At 37.3% G+C, this 21,979-nt stretch overlaps 1 protein-coding gene across 1 annotated transcript in view; it reads left to right on the forward strand.

Annotated features, from left to right (window-relative positions):
* EPSTI1 (epithelial stromal interaction 1) overlaps nt 1-21,235 on the forward strand; it is a 108,897-nt gene extending 87,662 nt beyond the window's left edge. The window contains exons 9-11 of the mRNA XM_028151565.2: nt 9,591-9,664; nt 14,297-14,396; nt 20,708-21,235. Of these exons, the coding sequence (XP_028007366.2) occupies nt 9,591-9,664; nt 14,297-14,396; nt 20,708-20,716 (183 nt within the window). The 3' untranslated portion in view covers nt 20,717-21,235. The remainder of the gene's footprint in view (nt 1-9,590; nt 9,665-14,296; nt 14,397-20,707) is intronic.
* The last annotated feature ends 744 nt before the right edge of the window (nt 21,236-21,979 follow it).

Consider the following 21,979-nt stretch of genomic DNA (forward strand, 5'->3'; position numbering starts at 1 on the left):
GCAGCTTTTTATTTTGATGTAGTTCCATTTGTTTATTTTCTCTTTAGTTTCCCTTGCCCTAGGAGCAGTATCGGTGAAGAAATTGCTTTGGCATATGTCTGAGGTTTTCCTGCCTGTGGATTCCTCTAGTATTTTTATGGTTTCCCATCTTATGGTTAAGTCCTTTATCCATTTTGAGTTTATTTATTTTGTTTTGCTATTTTCTCTCTCCTCTCCTCCTCACAATAAGAAATGTCAGTGTTTTTGTTTTTAATCTTGTATGACCTATTTAATCTTAAAATATATGTTTCCAGTTCCAGAAAATTTCTAGTTTCTTTTTATGTTTCTTCCTCTATATTGTCTCTGATCCTCATTTCTGGGATAGGTATCAAATAGATTTTGGAAATTGTAGATCTGTTCTCTATATCTCTTAATTGTTTTTCTTACACTTCCTGTTTCCTTGGTTTTTTTCATTACATTCTGGGAGAAACCTGTAGATAGATCATCCTGCTTACTAAATTATTTCATATGTTCTCATTCATCTTATTTGGCACATGTTTCGAATTTGTTTTTTTACCATGATTGCTGATTTACTTTATTCATAGCAATGTTCTGCATTATAAGTGCAATATTCATCCTGATTTCTTTATTCATAGTAATTATACAGACATTACATATTCTATTAACTATTTTAACAGTATTATTTTGCCTTTCCATTTTAAGTTTTATCTCCCATGGTTTTCTTTTTTGCTGTTGTTGTTGTTTTAATTTATCTTTATTGTTGAAATTATTATAATTATCCCCTTTGGGCTTTTTTTCCCATTGACCCCCTCCACCCTGCCCCTGCCCCTCCCAAGCCTTCACCACACTATTGTCTGTGTCCATGGGGTATGGATATGTGCAAGTAAGTTCCCCAGTTAAACTCTCCCCACCCTCCATGCCCTCTGAAATTTGTCAGTCTGTTCCGTGGTTGGTTGTCTCTGGATCTATTTTATTCATCTGTTTATTTTGTTCATTAGATTCCACATATGAGTGAGATCACGTTCTCATGGTTTTCTTTCTCAAATGTTTAGTGATTCTTGGTTATTGTCTAATAGTTCTTTGGGCGTTCTGCTGAGTAAGGTATGCAAGAGCTTGTCTTCTGGATGTGGCAGCCTCTTGTTTTCCTGTAGCCACTAGGCTCCTGGGACATTGTCCTGTTTCTCTGAGCACAGACACCCCTCTCCATTCATTGTTCACCTGGGGGCCATGTCAGTGCTATCTCGGTTGTAGTGTAGAGGGAAGAGAGCCCACTGCTAAACTGCTTTCAATGCAGTTCTCCAGCTGATCATCTCAAAAACCACATCAGTATTGCTTCCTGGAACTCATTTGGAAGCACTGCTAACTCAGCACCAATTTATCCCACATATTTGTCTCTTGGTACAATTTGTTCTGTCTCCTTTCTATCTTTTTCAGGGGTTAAAAAAAACTTCTGATAGGCTGATTCCACTCACTGGTTTTTGCATGGTTATTGATTTTATATAGTCATTTGGAAAATAGAAATAAGCCAAAAAATAAAAAATATTATAGAATTCATAACAAATTATTGTGAGGGCACCTTATGAAGAATGTATGCAAAGCTGTAGTCTGAGACATTGTACTCAGAAAGATCATAATTTTAAATCCAATCAGTACTAAAAAAAGAAATGAATTAAATATCCAGTCCAAGAATTTAGAACAAGAACCATAAACAGTTACTGAAGGAAGTAATTAAGATAAGAACAGAAATTAATAACAAAACTTCAAGAAACAGCTGTTAGAAAAATCCGACAGTTTGTTTTTTGATAAGGTCAACAAAATGAGCAAGTCACTGGCAATTCTAATTAATAAGAGATTAATAAAAATGCAAATACACAACATTAGAAATGAGGGACTGAAACCATAGATTTATAAAATATTTAAGTCTATATGACTATAGATAATACTATGCTAACAAGTTGAATATATGAATTAAGTAAATTATTTTATAGGTACATATAAAACTCTAAAATAACTCAAATAATTAAAATACATAAAAACAAATAAAAATGTAAGTAATTTCTAAAGTTTTCTGAGAATTACGTTTCCCTAACAAGCTAAACTTAGGTCATTTCATAGTCAAGTTCATTGGAATTTACAAGGAACAGATTTTTTTCCTATGCTTTACAAATTGTTTTATGGGGAGGAAAAGACAAAATAATTTAGAATCAATATTATTTAGCTATCATCCTCATGATGTCACAACCAGATAAAGGGAGAAACTTATAGAGATTAACATCAAAAATTAATTAATGGTATTTTTCTCTTAATTTATCACAGTAAAGTAAGGTTTAGTCTAGGAATGCAAAGATCACTAACTATATTTTTTATATCTTATCATTGCAATAAGATAGGTCATGAGAGGAAAAGTATTTGACTATTGTAAAAAAAAAAGGTTTTGATAAATATTAACCTGTACTATCAATTTTAAAAAAACTAGTTAGTTAGAAATAAAAACTTTCCTTAGCATTCATATTGTCTTCCAATCCAATAACCAAGAGTGGACTCAGTGGTGAAACTAGAACAGTGAACAACACAAGACTAACTGCAGCCACTCCCCACAGCCTGTATTGTTCTGGAAATTCAAACTCTCAAAATTATTTGATGAAAAAACTCTTTTCAGTTAAAAAAAATCTTAATATAAAATGGAACAAGGTTGAGGAAATGTTTTAGCCAACCTGATGAGATAAAAATTAAAAAGAAGCTTTTCCAGTTATTGGAACTAAGGATAGTTATCGATGGATGAGAGCCATTTGCTGGCACAGTCCAAGAGGATCAACTGAAAAGTGATGAGAACAAATGGAGTTAAATAAGCAGGAGTTGGTTATAAAACAATATACAAAAATCAACAACTTTCTCACATATCAGCAAAAATTAATTAGACAATATAATGGGATAGAAAGATCTCATGAAAAAGTCACTATGTAAAAATTTGCTCAATTCCTAAAACAAAAGAAAACAAAACCCCTGAAGTTTCCTGCAATCCATGACTGTCAATATGAATAAAGTAGAGATGGATGATGCACCCGAGTGGTAAAATTCAATGTTGTAATTACTGCAGTTCTATCCAAATTAACTTGTGAGTTTAATGCAAATCCAATAAAAATTTCAATGGAATTGGAGGCAATTTGAAAAAAACCTTTCTACATTTCATCTGGGAGAATAATCATGAGATTATAAACAAGAGGCTTTTGAACAATATGGATAATAATTTGTGTGTTTGCTGGGGTGACCAGACCTGACATGATTAGCTATTAAAATATTTCAAACTCCCCTGTACTGCTTCTGGTGAGAGGTGAACTGAAGGGCTTTTTGACAACATCGAATTCTGAAGCATTTCCTAAAAGTATTAGATCTTAAAGATGTATGTTTATTCTGAGGAAATAATGAGGGATCACACAAGATGTATGTACAAGGTGGTTTATTTTTAAAATGATAGTAAATGGAAAGTTTGAAACCATTTGGTCAGCAATAGAGGATTTAAAGATGACATTTGGAATATTGTACAGCAATTAATGCCATGTTTTAATGACATGGGAATATGCTCACCTATATTAAAATGAAAAAATAAAATAAAAATTCTGGGGGAGTTTGGAAATCTACCTCTTCTTACTGAACTTGTATAAATTACTTCATCTCTAAGCTTCATTTGTATGTCTGAGAGTAATGTTATTTCCTCATGACATCACTTCTAGGATTATGTGAGAGAAAGTATGTGTAGAATTTCTCCTAATGCCTGGCACATGGTAGCTCTATAGATATGACCTGAAGTGATGGTAAAGTATAATCTATGTGTATAAATTAAGACATGAAGGAAATATGATGGCATGTTAAAGAGCTTATCTCTTGTAGAGAGTTTTTAATGAGTGATTACTGTTTTCTTTTTACAGTTTCTATACTTTATACATAATTTTCCATGCTGAATGATTTTTATAAGAAAAAAATTTTCTTTAAAGAAGAAAGTTAATAGAAGATATTTCTGAGTGCTATATATAGAGCTATGTGATTCAATGATTGTTGTAGCTGGAACTCTACTTTCCTTTATATTGTAACTAGAGGCCTGATGCACGAAATTCATGCAAGGGGCTTGGCCCTTGCAGCCCCGGCTTTGTCTGGAAGGTCGTCCAGATTGTCATCCGGAAGATTGTTTGGCCATCTGGTCTAATTAGCATATTATGCTTTTATTATTATAGATGACAGAACTAACAATAATAGAAGGCACGTATCCTTTATAATAAAAGGCTAATATGCAAATCAACCGAATGGCAGAATGACCAGTTGCTATGATGGGCACGGATCACCAGGGGGCAGACTCTCAACATAGGAGCTGTCCCCTAGTCCTGAGGGAGTGGGCCTAAGCCGGCAGGAGGACATCCCCTGATGGGTCCTGGACTGTGAGAAGGTGCAGGCCAGGCTGAGGGATCCCTCTCTCCGCTAGGGCATGAATCTTGTGTACTGGGCCTCTAGTATATTACAAATGCTAATTTTGACTCCTCTACTTTACCCATTAGTATTTATTTCCTTTGATTTGGTAGATCTTCTCAATTTTGGGGGGTAGTTTCTAATTTTTCTCATAGCTAAGGATGCCTTTGTCCTTCTGGGTGAAGGCATTACTGTGGGGAGCAGCAGAACTAGACTTCTCTAAACTGTTTCCTCTCCCCTCAAAACTCTCCTCTATTAAAAAAAAAATTAATAGAGGGGTTCTTTAACTCCCTGTCTCCTCTGTCCTTTTCCCCTTGTTGAGGTGAGAGGACATCCTCTCCTGCGAGAAGTGTGTCCTTTCTGGGTGATGACACTTTAATGCTTACATAAAGCATCAAGCTGAACCGTATCAGGACACGCCTCGCTGGGATTCAGACATAATTGTAAAATGACCCTGTCCTGGTCTTCAATTATTGCACCACAGCCTTGCTGTGGAGCATGCCTTTCACCCTAGCCTCATCTGGTTTCTCAAGCATCCAGCCCTGTACATTTAACCTTTGGGTACATGGGAACACAGAAGCGATTTCTGTAACTTCTAGCTGGAAACGGTAACCCCTTTACTTCTTGCTGTCAGCTGGGGCCCCGGCACTGACTCTTGGTTCCCACCTGCAGCTCCCCTGCACAGCAGCCTTTCCTCTGGCAAGGGCAGCCCTTGTGGGGCACACACAGGCAGCAGCAACAGTTGCCGTGTTGTCCTCATTTACCATATACTACTGGCCTATGTTTACAGGAAGTTCTGTGTTTGGCATCTCCAGGATGATATTCTGTTTATCAGATTAAGTACTCTCTTTGAGTGGCACCTTTTCTGAAGGTAGGGAGTTGTGTAGAGCAGTAAGAAGGCTCTTTTTCTTCTGGAAGTCTTCAGGGGCACACTTAAAATATCAAACAACACCCAGAAACATCTGCTCCTTGTTTCTCTTGTTTACTTCCTTCATATTCCTATGTCACGTTGCTTGAAATTGTGTTCAGCAATGCATTTCTTTCTGTCTTGTATTGTGGTTATTTCTGGGTCCGTCTCCCGCTGTGATTTCCTTCAGGGTGGAGTTGTGTCTATTTGCATCTGTACCTTTAGCATGAAGCTAGGTGTCTAAAAATGACTGGTGCTTAACAAGTGTGCGTAGAATGGGAAAGGACTTGACAGTGTCTCGGATGCTGTGTGTCATGTCTTTCCTGCTCAGAGCATTTTGATTTCCTTAATGTCCAAAGCTCAGTCCTTGGAACAGAAACAACTTACTTTGTATCTGTCCAACCAGGTAGTGCAGTTCTGTATGAGAATCCAGTAAATGAACCAGAAATATGCTCATAAAGCATGTGAATGCATCTGTAGTGGCAATTCAGCAGAACAAATCCATTAGTTGAAATTATCCTTCATGGTACCAAATGAAAGCCAGCCTGTCCCTAGTAAATATGCTTTGCTAGTTGTAGACTAATAATCCTGAGTGCAGCCAATCCACAGCTTCTCCTGCTGTCTGGGGCAATGTTCTTGCATGACGAGGACTCATCAGTTCCTCATCCCCATTTCTCTGCTGCCCTCGGTGTTTTCCTCGCCCTGCTCTTTGCCTCTGTCAGAGGGTACTGCATGCTTGCTTCTCTCTCCCATCCTCTTTTTTCCACCCTGACAGTTCTTAGCATCATAATGCAGTGCTTTGCTCTTTTACATCTTCAAGTATTAAAAACAATCCTATTAGGATTTTTAAACAAAGGAAAGCATAAAGAAACAGAAATGGTGTCCCACACAGATAAACCTCTGTTGATGGTATGAGGAAGTACTATATTCATGTGGTTTCAAGAGATAAAATGATATATCATGTTTAAACTTCCTACCCTGCCCATATACCCTCCATGTTTCTCTCCCCAGTGGTAATTCCAGTTAATATGTTAGGTGTGTTTTCGCATAAAAATGTTTTAAATATTATGCACACCAACATTAAACTTGAAATGGATTTATGTGTATCTTTTCTGTTTACATCAAGCAATCCCAAGAAAGCTACTCTGAGTCTGTTATCATTTAATATATTGTAAGAGATGTCTCTATTGTGGCCTCCCCTCTCCCCATCTACCTTATTTTTATAACTGTTGCATAGGATCCCAGTGCGTGGATGGTCTAAGTTATTGTGCCAGTTCCTTATTAATGGGCATTATGACTTGTTCTTGAATTTTTACTATTTTAATAGTACAACTGTGATGGTCTTTATACAGACATCTTTGAATACTTCTTCAAAGGATGGGTACATTTTACATGTTGATGTTATTGCTATATTGTCCTCCAAAAACTAAATTAGTTTTTACTACCTTAGACACTCCCCAAAGTGCTTGAATGTACCTGATTATCAGAGAGGAAGGGCGAGGAGAGAGAGATAGAAACATCAGTGGTAAGAGAAAATCATTGAGCCCTAGCCGATTTGGCTCAATGGATAGAGCGTCAGCCTGCAGACTGAAAGGCCCCAGGTTCAATTCTGGTCAAGGGCATATGCCCAGGGTTGTGGGCTCTATCCCCATTAGGGGGTTGCAGGAGGCAGCCAATCAATGATTCTCTCTCATCATTGATGTTTCTATCTCTCTCTCCCTCTCCCTTCCTCTCTGAAATCAATAAAAATTTATTTTTAAAAAAAGAAAAAGAGAGTGAATCATTGATTAGCAGCCTCCTGCATGTCTCCTACTGGGGATTGAGCCAGCAACTGGGACATGTTCACTAACCTCTTGGTTCATAGGTCGATGATCAACCACTGAGACATACTGGCCAAGCTGAACTTCTTCTTTAAAAATGTTTTTAAATTGATTTTAGAGGGGGAAAGGACAGAGAGAGAGAGAGAGAGAGAGAGAGAGAGAGAGAGAGATGGGTTACCTCTGGTACACACCTCCAACCAAGGGACAACCTGAAACCTAGGTATGTGCCCTGACCAGGAATTGAATCTGTGACCTTCTGGTGGCTGGGACCATGCTCCAACCAATAACCACACCATCCAGGGCTGTGAACTGCTTCTTCCTATCCTTTGTCCCTTATTGATTTATATGGGGTCTTTAGCCACCTCCTTAGACCTTTCTTATGCCTCTATCTAAAATAGTAACTGAGCCACTGAGCCTCACGTGGCTGGGTTGGTTGGAGCATCTTCTGGTACAGAGAAAAGGTTGTGGGCCTAATTCCCGGTCAGGGCACATACCTAGGTTGCTAGTTCGATCTCTGGTGGGGTGTGTGCAACCAATAGATGTTTTTCTCTCACATCGATGTTTCCCTCTCTCACCCCCTACCTCAAGTCAATAAACATCCTCTGGTGAGGCTAAGAAAGAAAGGCATAAGCCAATAAGAACAAACAGTCCAGGAGACTGCCATAAAGAAAAGATACCAGCAATTTTGGAAGCTGAAAAGGAGAGAAGGAAAAGTCAGAACTCATTTGCAAGAAGTAATCCCAAGGCAAGTCAGGAAGTATAGGCACCTGGTACCTCTGAAGGCTGCATTGGAAAGAGGAGGGTGAATTAAAAGTCTAAAAGAGGAGCTCCTCCCCACCACATAGAAAGTTAAAAAAAGAGAGAGTTGTAAGGATGAGGACTGAGTATGGTGGTGTACTGGGAGGGAAAGTCGGGGTTAGGATGGAGGTGGTAATAGAGCCATAAATATTCCTCCATAGTAGGAAGTCAAAAGATAATACAACTGGAAAATAAGGAGTAGAAGAATATGCATGCGGTTAAGGAGATAATTGAATATGAAACCATCCACAGTACTGAAGTGATTGTGGGGGCCACGGGGAGGACTGGCACGTCTTTTATTTTAGTGTAAGCTTGGTAGGACTAATAAGTAGTACTGTAACTTGGCAGACTTTTAAAACTATGTACATATATTACAGTGACAGAAATTAAGATGAAAGAGTCTTCAAGGTACTGTGAAAAAGTGAGTCTTCCTAGGACAAGAGTTGGCGTTTGGTATTCAGTGAATGTGTGTGGAATGGTTGAATGAATATCATTGAATTATTTAGAAAACTCTCTAATTTTCCCTTGTTGGTGGTGATATATTGGAATTAGAATTAAATAATCTACTTTAAGGATGGGTGAGTAATGTATTTGTAATATCACGATATAAGAAACCAGTTTTTTTTATTTTGGGAACTATAGAACGTTGGAAGATCTTTGAATAAAGTTTAAAAAAATGTCAACTTAGACTTTGAGTTTATTTTATACTTTTCATCAAGGAATTTTGGAGGTTAAAAAATACGTGTTGTATATGTTTATCAAAACGTGGCAGTATTTTCTGTACTAGACAGTCTCTCTGGCTCACGCACTAACTTAGGACAGGAGCTTGGTCACCCTTCCCTTTGCTTTTTTCTTTGAAATGAGGTTAAAACTCAGTCTACCTCAAGGTAGATAGTTGAGTATTACAGAAACCCTGGCACCTAGTTCTTTGGATTAATACTGTAAACATAGTAACTGAGTTTGGAAGTTGTTACCTCTTTTAAGAGGATGATCAGAATGTCAGAAGCTAAAGATGAAGTTGTAGTAAGGTGATCATCTTTTCAAAGCACAGTATCTCTTCCAGAAAGTTCAAAGTTCTGCTAATATTAGAAGTAACTTGTCAATGATAGGTTCAGTGATTATTCTCTAGGATGGAAAACATTTTACTAATGGAATTGCACTATAGAATTGAGTCCAGTATTTATTTGTAAGTTCCTTTGGATTTGCTGGGAAATAAATGCTAGAGAAATGACCAATAAATAGCATTGTGTGGCATTAGTTAAGGAACAAATTTGATTTCTTTTACTTTGTAAGGCACAGGTAAGTTTGACTCACATTGTGATTCCCTCTGTGTGTGTTGTAATATCTTGATCTAATATCTTGAACATGCACATTTGGCTTTTTAATCTCACTATTTTACACTTGGTGAGCTATTGTTTGATTAAAGCATAATTATTTTTTGCTACCTAGTCATATAAGAAAATACTTTCACATGGAAATGGTACTTAAATAAAAGTTTCAAAAATGAAATATTGCATCTGCTAAGGTTAAACATGTAATTGATTTGGCTGTCTTCTGTGTAACCAAGTGAATTGAAAACCATATTTTAAATCTTTTCTTGTTCCTAGAGTGAATTTCTGGAATTTAAGCGACAACAACAGGAGGAAGAAAGAATCAGAACCCAACAGGATGAGCACAGGAGGTATAAATGGCTAATAACGAAGCATCCTTGGTTAAAAACATTACCTATAAATTGCTTGCAATGTTTTAGGCAAGCACTATAGTAATATTGAATGCAGTTTTGAAATGCATATTTTTTATGTGAGGATGACAACTGCTACACATTTTGTACGTACACATACAATACCCATTTTTTTCTGGATAGGTGGCATACATTTACACTAGAAAGCTGAATTGTGCTCTCAAGCTATATGTTTATTTAGACTATATTTCATTTGCTTGCCATGGAAGAAAGCATCTTCATCCTTTGAGAGGATGCATGGCTATTTGTAGTATTGATGGTGAAATACCCATCCTTGAATACAAAAGCTCGGACAAAAACTGCCATAAAGTTGTTTTATATTGACTAACATATTAGGAAAAAACTTAAAATAGGACCAGTAAGGACTTTTTAATAGTGTAGGTATTATCTATTTAGTACCCAGTAAAATATCATGTTGGTGTTGGGACAGTGTTAATAATCACCGTATCTGTCATTATTGTGTTAGGATTTTCCTGAGGGGCACTTGGGTTATTGGAGTTTATTGCAGTGAGCTTGTGTGTCTTGGGAGAATAACTTAATGCAAAGGCTCTCATGATTTAAAGGAGCAAATTCTTATTTTGAAACTTAGTGGCTTCCTTTACATGTTTAAATTCCCCCTACCATTAAGGTGCATTTTTAATTGTGGCAGTTTCATTTTGTAAATGAGGCTTTAAAAGGTGTTAATAGAAGCTCCCAATACTGTAGCCACTAACTATGTATGGTGTTCCCATCCTTTTGACTGGATTATGCTGCCACCATCATACAGTCAATATAATTTTAAAATGTCAAATGTGAATCCATGTGTTCTCCTCTGCTTATAATAAGACATCAAAACTCTGATACACTGGTTAGACTATTTTGTTGGGTAAGGAGACAGCATTACTGCTATCCATTTTTATAAAATAGGCCACAAATTAGTTTAATCTTTTATAGGTTTATCTCATTTTCTCTTTAAACGTCTTTCTATTTAAAAACCTGATATTATGTAACACCAGTTGTTAGTATAACCAGGTTTTTTTTGATTTTTTGAGGATTAATTGGGTTTAAGCATCTTAAAGATAGCATTATGTCACATTAATAAATGCTGTTGCTAAGAAATTAATCTTCAATAGGCATCCAATAAAAATGCAAGTTATTTGATTAGAGGTGGAAAGGATTACTTTTTTTTTTTTTGTTATAGGAACCTTGATCCTCATTCTTTAGGTTTAGTTCCATACCGCTGATTACTTAAATATTGGGGGGGTATTCATTTCCTACACCTTATTTTCTCCTTCAATTGATTCTAGTTAAGTGTGGATCCAAATTTAATCCATAAAGAAATATCTCTGAATTATAAACTTAATAATCAGTTTTGAAATAACTGATCGAGTCTTTAACCACATTTTTAAAATATTCTGAATCAGTTTTTGAAAATAGTTTATATTAATTTTGTCTTTTAGAGTTTACAGTGTTATCATATGAAAATACTCATTAGTAATGTCTTAATGAACAAAATAGCTGTGCTCATTCCTGCTGCGGACAGCAACACAAGCTGCATGATCTGTGTGGAGGGGACATGTTAGCTTTTCTCCATGGGCATTCATTCTATTAGAGTAAAAAAGACAATGTGCTTTCTACTGCTTTGAAGGTCACAAAGCCAAAACTCAGGCCTGAATTTTATAATAGAAAGCTTGTGGGATTCCTCACAGGCTTTCAATGAATCCTGTCATGATTGAGCTTGAGTGCACCTACCTGCATCTGATTCGGTGTAACTTTTTGAGTAAGAGAGGGAAGTTTAAACTCCAAAAAGAAAAGACGGAGACTATGGAGGTCAAGGACTTGAAAGGAACTGGACTGTAAGCTGAAAACTGAAATGAACTGAATTGATTTATTGAAACTTGAACCATCCTTGAATAACATTTTTTATCTAAATTAACCCTGAGGAGAAAATCTAGAGCATGAGTTTGAGAGCAATAAAATGTATGTACTTTCTAACATTAGTAAACAAAAATATATACTGGTACTTTTTTTTCCTATTTGAATTCTCAATAGAAATTGAGAAAAATAATATCTTTACCACCCATGATCTCTGGTTGACCCCCTCTGCTGTCCTAGTAACTGGTGCTCAATTGCATCACTTTGCATGGGTGACAAGCTTCAGTCTGCACAGTGCTTGAGCGAATTGAGAGCAGTGGACAGTGAGCAGTTTTGCAGCCTGCCTTCACCGCCATGGGTGGTTTCACAATGCAGCTGCAGCCACAGAAGCAGGCATAGATGAGGACCACGCACCTGGATAATTTATCATTTACCTTTTACATATTAGGGCATGGGAAAGCTTTGTTCTCAGCACTGGGAATAGACTAAGCAAGGCAGAGGTCCCTGACTGCATGGAAATCACAATCTGGAGGAAAGAAATACAAGTCAACAATTTAACAGTAAGATTACTTTACACCATGATGCATACCATGAGGACCACACCACAGTGTGATGTTGATAGAGAGATTGGAGGTGATAATTCCTCAAAAGAGAGGTGACATCACAGGACAAGAGCTAGTCATGTGGAGACAAAACATATGGATGTCCCATATTTAGGCATAGGAACAAATGCAAGGTCCTAAAGGGGGAATGGGCTTGGACTTTTTGAGTCCCCAATGACTGGAAGAGAATAATATAAAATAGGATAGAAAACATAGGCAGGAGCCAGAAGATACAAGATTTTGTAAGCCAGTGATTTTATTCTAAGACTAATGGAAAGTCCTGGGAGGGTTTTAAGCAAAAGGAAGGCATGATCCCTTTTATGATTTAGTAAGCTGGTTATATGGAGGATGGATCACAGAGGGCAGGAGTAGAAGCAGAAGCAAGATGAGAGAGGATAGTGGTTTAGACTAGAATGGTGGTCATGGAAAGAAATGGGTGTTTAGTGGGTAGAGCCAACAGTACTTATAGTGGTTTGGATATGGGGTGCGAAGGGGATGTTGAGGGAAAGCCCATCGTTGTTACTGGCAAAAAAATTGGATAAAACCTATCCTAGGCGCCTGAGCAGGCCAGAATGCCATGGGTTGTGTTGTTTAAAGGGGAGCAGGGGAAGCTCTCATTTTCTTAATATGCGTGTCTCCAGCTCAGTGAGATACTGTTCGATCTGCGTGCTGATAGATCCTGTAAAGATGATTTACTACTAAACTTGAGCTCTGCAGTGAGCCAGGCTTTCCAGAATATGTCCCTTGGGTAGATATTATGGTGAAAGGAAAAAACTTTTCTAATAACTAAGATGTAACCAATGCTTGGTGGGACTTGAAGTTGTTGAGAAAAAAGCAACCCAATAATCCAGAGATCCAATTGGGTCAACATGTAGTTGGCATTTTAGCTAGCCCTGAGCAAGCACAGACAAGTAACCCTCCCCAACCCACCCCAAAAGCCCAGCCTCTGACTTTGTCCCCAGCAATCACCATCCTCAAAGTTTCCAAACCTCCCACAGTCATGGACTTACAGCCACCCACCATGTCCACATTCTCCTAATCTTCATGACTGAAAAGGAGGTTAATGTGATGGGCCAATCTGCCTTTCCTCCCATAAATGTGTATTGAGTAGCTGCTGTGCACCAGGCATTGTATTACTAACAAGAAGCTTATAGTCTTAATGACACTATTCCTCAGTAACTTGCTGACATCATAGGGTACCGGTCACAATGTTTCTCCAGCCATCACCTCCCTGATTCAACTCATCCATACCAAGGCAACTCAGAGCAGGCTGTTGCCTTTAATTTACTTTTTTAAATTAAAAGCTTTGTTAATTAAATTTTTTAGTAGAGCAGGAATATCCAAGTCCATGAAACAGATATTTAGAATGATTATTTATAAAGTGAACAACCAGGTAACCAGCTCCAGAAATAGAATGTAACTATTACCCTACAGTTAACTTATATTCTGACCTTTATGATAATCACTTTCTTGCCTTTCTTCATGATTTTACCTCCTATGTGTTAAATTTAATTTCTGGAATTGGTTGCTGCAAGTATGTCTGAACATCAGTGAAAGATGTGCCCATTCCCGCTTTTGAAAGTTCGGGTACCCCCTTTCCCATACACTTGTCCCGTTTTTTCTTCTGTTTTTCACTTGTGAGATTTACGTTAGTAAGACTGACAATGGGGTAAGGGCATATGCGAGGGATGTCTGTCTTGCAACAACAGTGTCACAGAGCTATTTTTGATTTCTCTTCATAGAGTTTTAGTTTTTGTGAGTTCTATCTTTTCTCAGTCTCTGGGGCCAAGAAAGATCTTGATGAACTGGTAGAAGATGGACCAGTGAAACTGAAGTTAAGAACTGTGTCCCTAACTCACTGCATTTTTTAAAAAGAAAAACAAAATAAATAAAGAACTGTGTCCCTCTGGCCTGAGCCACAACTGGCACCAGGTCCAGCAAAGGGCTGTTAACAGCATGGCATGTGGTTAATGTGAAAAGAAGTTTCTGTAGATTTCTTCTAAGCTGAAGGGAGGAAGCAATCCCCATAGGCAGTCATACAGCACAATAAGCTCTCAAAAATCTCTCAACCCTGCAGCAGGCTTTTCATTTACACACATTTTTCATTGTTTTAAAGGGTAAATAATGCTTTTCTGGACCGACTCCAAGGCAGAAGTCAACCAGGTGGCCTGGAGCACTTTGGAGGCTATTGGAATATGAATGGTGGTAACAGCTGGGTGAGTTTTTCCTTTTCTCTTTAAAAATATCTTTCAAATTTGAAGGATAAAAACAATGAGAATTTTAAAAATATGCTGTGGCCTTCTCCCCAGATATTTTTTTGTGCACTGTTCAGCTGTGTGATGGGCAGTCAGCCAGCATGATTGCTGTAAATTCCACAATAGCCTCTGAGAGAGGGAGAAAGTCCCGACTTTCAGCTCTGGCCAATCACAATAAAAAATGACACCTGCCTTGTTCTCACTGTGATTGCCTGGACTTAAGGCTTTTTATCACCCCTGGCCCAGACCCACAACACAAACAAATGAACTTTTTGTCTCAGGAAGATTTTTAACTGAAATATGGTTATACAAATAGGAAGCATTCTCTAGTAATACACTTCTTTTCAGTGAAACTAGCATATCAAAGAAACTAATATTTAATTTTTCACTCTAAAATGATGTTTTAAAAAACCCTACAGCTAAAGGCACTTTTTGAAAATGAAATGTCCTTATAGATTTCTGTGACAAAAACCTTGCCACTTGTAATATGAATTTAATGTGTTTTGTGTGCACCATATGTTATTGAACCAGCACCAGGACTTCGGAATGCTGGAATGCATATGTTTATGGGGTTTACAATGTGTATAGAACCAAAGCTAACTACACTAGGCTTTACAATTACAATTTAATTTAATCAAAGCCCAGGTGCATATGTATCTATTTTTTAAAAAAGGAACAGATAGAAATCTTTAAACTGGTAAAATACAGCAAAATAATCAAGTGCTTGCTGACCTGGAAACTCTAGAGACGATCCCTCTTTAATGAATACCTGATGGACAAAGGATCATTTTTTTTAAAAGATAAGCTGTTAGGAATGTTACAAGTTCCAACATGTTTTCTTAAAAAGCATCTAGTAGTTGAAATTGATGGATAGATTTCACAAACGTATATATAGTGAAGAGAACTGAAATCAGGCAAATTTGCAAAGGATGCATAGTGGACATGTCTATTTACTGTAATGTATGCTCATGTGTATCACTGTAGCATTCAGAAAAGAGGCAATATGGAAGAGAGAAAAGAATCCAAACACAATGTTTTTGCATCATGTGTTGCAATTTACATATTATTGACTTCTACAAATATGTGAGTAGGAGTCATGTGGAAAATGGGGCACTGTGAGTTTAAGACATTATCCATGTTCATGGAATTTATGTTATGAAACGTGATTGAAACTCAGATTTTGCATAGGACTTAGAAACTTGCAGCACATTTTCTCCTCTACTCAACCATTCCCCAAATTTGGAAAGAACCTAGAAAAATACCTGAGATTGAGGGGAAGATGATGGGAAAGTAAATTAATACTGCATGGGCTGCTGCTAAGAGAATAAGCATTGGGCTTACCAATGACTATTGGTAGGCCTTCTGTAAGTGAGCTATGAACCTTTGCTTAAGTTCCTCACCGATTAAAAAGCTAGGAACACACCCTGGTTGGTGTGGCTCAGTGGTGGAGTGCCGGCCCACGAGGAAGGGTTGTGCGTTTGATTCCAGTCAAGGGCACGTACCTGGGTTGCAGGTTTGTTCCCTGGTTCTGGTTGGGCCACGTGGATGTTTTTTTAGTGGGGCAGGCATATCCAAGTCCAAAGTGGTGTTGGCTCTTCCCACATCTGAAAGAAATGTGACAGAAAGGTGAGAACTTCCTCAGGCTCCCAGCTCTAACTCCACATCTATCACCATCTGGATGCCTGCCCTTCCTTTGGACCAGTTTCCGTCTTCTCCACTGACTGGGGGACAGTCATCAGGTGTTCCATCTCAACCAAAAAATGTCCATCAGCACAAAACATTAATAAATTATATTGTTATCACCTTTCCTCTTGCTATTTCTTTGTTCCCCTTTAAAGCAAAACTTTAAGAGGCATCTATTCTTGCTGTCTCTAATTTCTCTCCTTCCACTTCTCTGATACCCACTCTAATCGGGTTTTAGACTTTACCAGTCCAACAAAAATGCTCTTGTCATGGTCATTAACAATGTCCACCTTGCAAAATTCAATGTTTATTTCTCAAACTTTATTGTTTGGCCTGTCAGCATCATTCTTCATGGTGAATCACTTCCTACTCTTTGAAACTTTCTTTACTTGGCTTCTGGGACCCTATACTCTCCTGGGTTTCTGCCTATTTCATCAGCCAAGTCTTTCATTCTCCTTTGCTGAATTCCCTGCATCTTTTTGTCCTCTCAACATTGGAGTGCCTCAGGGATCTACTTTGGACCACCTACTGAACTTTATGTTTATTTAATACCTTGGTGGCCTCATTTATTCTCATAAAATTACATATACTACATGCTTATTACTCCCAAATTTTAATTGCTAGCCTAAACCTCTTCCTTCAAACTCTAGTCTTGCATATCCATTTGTCTACCCAACATCTCTACTTGCATATCTAATATATATTTCAACCTTAACATATCTAAAACTTAACATTTAATCCCTTTACCTTAATGTTCTATCTGCACTTTTTCCTGTTTGCATAATGGTGCAACCCATCTCTCACACCCCCACCCCAGATGATACAGCAGGAAATATTCTTGAATCTTCCTTCAAAATATATCCAACCCAACAGCTTCTCACCACTTTCACCACTGTCGTCCTGCTTCCAACCTCTATCCATGCTCATCTAGATTCTTGAAATAGTCTCTCGGTGGTTTCTTTGCTTCCACACTTCCCCACCTACAGTCTGCTCTCTATATGAGAATGATCCCTTTGAAACAGATCAGATCCCATCACTCTTCTGCTCAAAGCCCTCCAATGGCTCCCAAGACTCTCCAAATCACTTGGAATAAAAGCCAAAGTCCTTACAGGAACCTTCCAGGTGCTACATGATCTAGACTCCACCTTACCCTCTGGCACTCTCCTACGCTGCCCTTCCTCATTCTTCCTAGCCATGCTTCCTTCTTGCTGTTCTTTGAAAAGTTGAGGAACTGGCACTCTCACCTTATGGCCTTCACACTGGCTGTTACCTCTCCACTCTTCTCCAAAGTATCCATATTAATTGTTCTCCTTCAAGTATTTTCTTGAATTCCACCTCAGTGAGGATTCCTTATTCATTTATTTAGTGCTGCCACCTGTGTCTTTACACCTTTTTCCCCCATAGCATTCTGTAATTTCTAACATAATTTTCCAACATCATTAATTTATATGTTTTGTTGGATATTTACTCTTACTCTCTCCCTGTGGTAATTTATGTTCCATATACCATCAGAGCAGGGCCCTTTGGTTGTATTCCAAGCATAAAACAGTGACTAGAACTTACCACACACGCAAGGAAACAGGTGGCTGTGATCAAGGGTCAACCAAACAACAAAGATTTCGAACTAAATGATGTGATACTCTAAATTGCATTTTAAAAATCTATGTATTAAACATTTGATGAAATAAATGTTGGATTTAAAACAATGAGCCAAAACAAGAGACAATGCCAACCAAGCAGATTTGAAAAAAGAACAAAACAACTTTTAGGAATAAAAAACATAGTCTTTGAAATTAAAGCACTCAGTGAACTTATCATAATAAAGGGAATACAAATTAAGAACTAAACCATAATACTGTTTCTCATCTATTATTTGGCAACTCCCCCCTCCCCAAATGAAAGATTGACAATATATTCTGTTCTTTCACACATTGTTGGTGCAAATTCAAAATGATGCAAACACTATGTAGGTTAATTTGTTACTGTCTTCCCATAAAATAGATACATTACAGCAAAGTTCTACTAAATGTTCTAGGAACAGATGATTTCAAATGTCTGAAAAGATTTTTCAGATAAATGAAAAGGAGAAAATATTCCCCAAAACAATTAAGCAGGTAAACATAACTTTCAATCAAATTCTGGCAAAGACTATACAGAAAAAAATGATAGAACAGTCTCACTTATAAACATGGATTTAAAAAATCACAAAATTTTGATGGATTCAATAGTGAAATTTTTAAAAGGTATAATATGCCCTTATCAATTGAATTTATTAAAAAATACAAACTTGCCCTGACCGGTTTGGCTCAGTGGATAGAGTGTCGGCCTGCAGACTCAAGGGTCCCAGGTTCGATTCCAGTCAAGGGCATGTACCTTGGTTGCAGGCACATACCCAATAGGGAGTGTGCAGGAGGCAGCTGATCGATGTTTCTCTCTCATCGATGTTTCTAACTCTCTATCCCTCTCCCTTCCTCTCTGTAAAAAATCAATAAAATATTTAAATAAAAAAATAAATAAAAAAATAAATAAAAATAAAAAATACAAACTTGGCTTATCATAAATAAACAACTAAACAATATAAGAATAAAATAAACAACAAAAATTCACCTCATAAATTAGAAAAAACATCATATAATCACCTCAATAGTTACTGAGAAAACATTTGATAAATTTCAATACTTATTTGTGATAAAAACTTCTAGAAAACTAGGAATTGAAAAAAAGTTTTTAACCCAAAAGTCACCAAAAATCTATCATAAAGTATATCAACAATATTTTTATATCATACTAAGGATTGAAAGAAAGTTTATAAATCACAGATGTTGCAGAATATTGACACTGATAATATCCATTGATCTTATTTAGATGTTCCCAGTTTTACTTTGATATGTGTGTCTCTCTCTGTGTGTGTACTTAGTTCTATCACATATGTAGGTCCATGTATCCACCAGAGTAGGGAAGATTTTAAACAATTCTATCAACACAATAGTTTTTCTCAATATTAGCATTTTATAACCACACTTATCTCCTTTTTTAGAATGAGTACCCTTACACAACTACTGGGAACTATAAGACTGTCTTCATTTCTAAAATTTATCATTTCAAAAGTATTAATATAAATGGAAGCATAGAGTATGTAAATTTGGGGATTGGCTTTCTTTCACTTGAAATAATTCCATGGAAATCCACCAAAGTTTTTGCATGTGTCAAGAGTTTATTACTTTTTATTGGTGAGTAGTATTCCATAATATGGATATACCACAGTTTGTTTAACCATTCACCCATTTAAGGACATTTGGGTTTTTCAGTTGCTGACTAGTACAAATAAAGGTGATATGAGCAATTGTGGAAAATAAAATAAGAAAATAAAAAAAACTACAGATAATATAATTATCTACTTAGGAAATACAAAAAAAAAGGTATATCCAAATTTTTAGAGTAAATAGGAGCTCAGCAACAAATATGTTTTTAAATAAAAAAGTCAACAAATGGTTAGTATGTAGAATATATTAAAAGTATGTTATTTATTTAGAAGTTTATAGATGATGACTAAGTTTCCCTGATGAATGAGAGGAGGAAATAATGAAACCAGTAAAAAGCCAAAGACAAAAGAAAAGGGAGAAGGCAGAAAACATGATGAAAACCAAGGAAAGAAAAAAATAGTTTCTTGAAACATCATATAGATACTTAAGCAGTAGGCCTCCAATAAATGTATGTTGGTAGACCAATTAAATTGATCTTTATTTTGAAATCTTTTAAAATTTAAATCACATTCTTCTCACATTACTTAATATATATTTATTATTTGATAATTTAAAATTCCTCTTTTATTAAGAAATGCACTTTGTTTTTTTTGGAGTTCTTTATTAGTATTCATGATACACCTAGGGTGGGACATTTAAAGAAGCACTTCAAGTGATCTTTTCTCTGATACGAGTAGGGGAGACCCTTTGGGATACGATGAAAATTCTAAATCCTTTGCCTTCAAGGACAGTTAAGTATTTTCCATGACCTATGAGACAACCTGAGATTTTAGTGTCCCAGAGTGTTAGAACAGCACTAGTCTGAATCCCAGCTATAACTTGGTCCAACTTTCTGGATGGCTTGGTGGAGATTTCTTGACCTTTGTACATAGTTGGCAGGGAGGGGACTCATTTACTCAATCCCCTTTCTCAAAGTCTCCTTAGAAGTCACCTTCCTGCTGCCTAATACAATGCAAATATACTCCACATATTTCCATTTAAATTGCTTTGCTCCACACTGTGTTAATCCTGTCCTTGCTGTAACTGTGGAGGTGGGTGACAATATTTGTGAACATTATTATTTGGACCCATGTTAGCCTATCTCTAAGAACACAGACGATGAGCTATCACTCAACAAGCCATTACATTGTTGATGGAGACTATTTTGTGGATTGAATGAATGGGACTCTAAAATTAAGCCATTTCATTGGGACTTTAAATCATTAACAAATAGTCACCTAAGCCTGATGTAGTAACAGTGTTCTTTGTAGGAACTTTGTTGTGGTTTACAAAGGCTTTGAATTTTGTTTTGCTGCTTGTAGTAATTTTGTTTTCTTTTTCTTCCAGGATATATGAGAAACGTTTACTTACATCTGACCTCTGTCAACTGACCTTGAAAACTGCCATGAGATGCTTTTTTAGAATGCGGTTTTATTCACCTTCAGTGCTTTTACCTCGACTTCAACTGCCCACCCACACAGCTGAGCAGCCGGGATGACAGGTTTCTCCCTGCCATTGTTTATGTGTGTTTGCAGGAGCTGATTATTGAACTCATATTTAATCTCTACTGTCAGTGAAATGTTACAGTATTTTTCTAATTGGTTTTGCCTCTTATTGGAAGTATAATTACAGCAATGTTAATAAGAGAGAAAATGAGGGGCTCATTGGATGCTTTCAGGTTACGGGGAACTATGGGTGGGTACTGTATGCTTGTCTCTCTAAGCAGCTAATTCTCAGATCAGGTTTGGGGAAGCTTTGGCATCTTTTTGGATTTTAATCCCTACTTTCTTAATTCACTGTATAAACATGAGTAAAAGACAAAAATAAATCTTTTAATCTCTTTTTAACCAATTTATAAATAAATTTTGAACTACCTTTGCATACATGGTTTGGTTTGCTTTTATTTTTAACTAGTAGCCCGTTTGCATGAAGATTCGTGCAATAGACCTTCATTCACCTGGCTGCCTGCACCAGTTTTCTGCCGGCATCGGGGACCCAGGCCTTGGCTGTGGCCACCGCCTTCTACCTTCTTTCAGGGTCCGGGCTTGGCCCTGGGCGGTGGCCTTGGGCTCGGCTGCACCCAGCGTCCCTGCTACCCGATCTCAGGAGCCCAGGTCGGCTCGCTCCTGCGATCGGAGCAGGCACCCCGCTGGCTTTCCCTGCTTTGGGCTCCGCCACACCCCAGCTTCCCTGCAACGGTTTCCTGGTGGGCGTGGTTGATGGGCGTGGCTTGGTTGGTGGGCGTGGCTTGGCATAGCGAAGGTGTGGTCAATTTGCATATTTGTCTATTATAAGGTAAGATGAAAAGCTCTTGAGTTTTTCTCTCTTGAGGGGTCTCATTTTTATATTCTCCTTTATAATCCATATAGATACAATATAAAACTGTAATCACTATGAGATCGGGTTTGGTCTTGAGCTATTTACTAATATCTATTCCTCTGGTTTTTCAGAGTGGGACAGTTAATTTAGTGACAGGCCATGTTTTCCTAAAAAGCAACTAGACAAAAATGTTGACACCACATGTGTGGTGTTTTGGACACTTGTCTTTGCTGTTTGCAACCTATTTTCTATTGCTCACTCAGTCAGCTTTTTTTTTTTAAAAATCTTTATTGTTGAAAG

Source organism: Eptesicus fuscus, chromosome 8 (assembly GCF_027574615.1).
Source record: "Eptesicus fuscus isolate TK198812 chromosome 8, DD_ASM_mEF_20220401, whole genome shotgun sequence".
NCBI classification, from domain to species: Eukaryota; Metazoa; Chordata; class Mammalia; order Chiroptera; family Vespertilionidae; genus Eptesicus; species Eptesicus fuscus.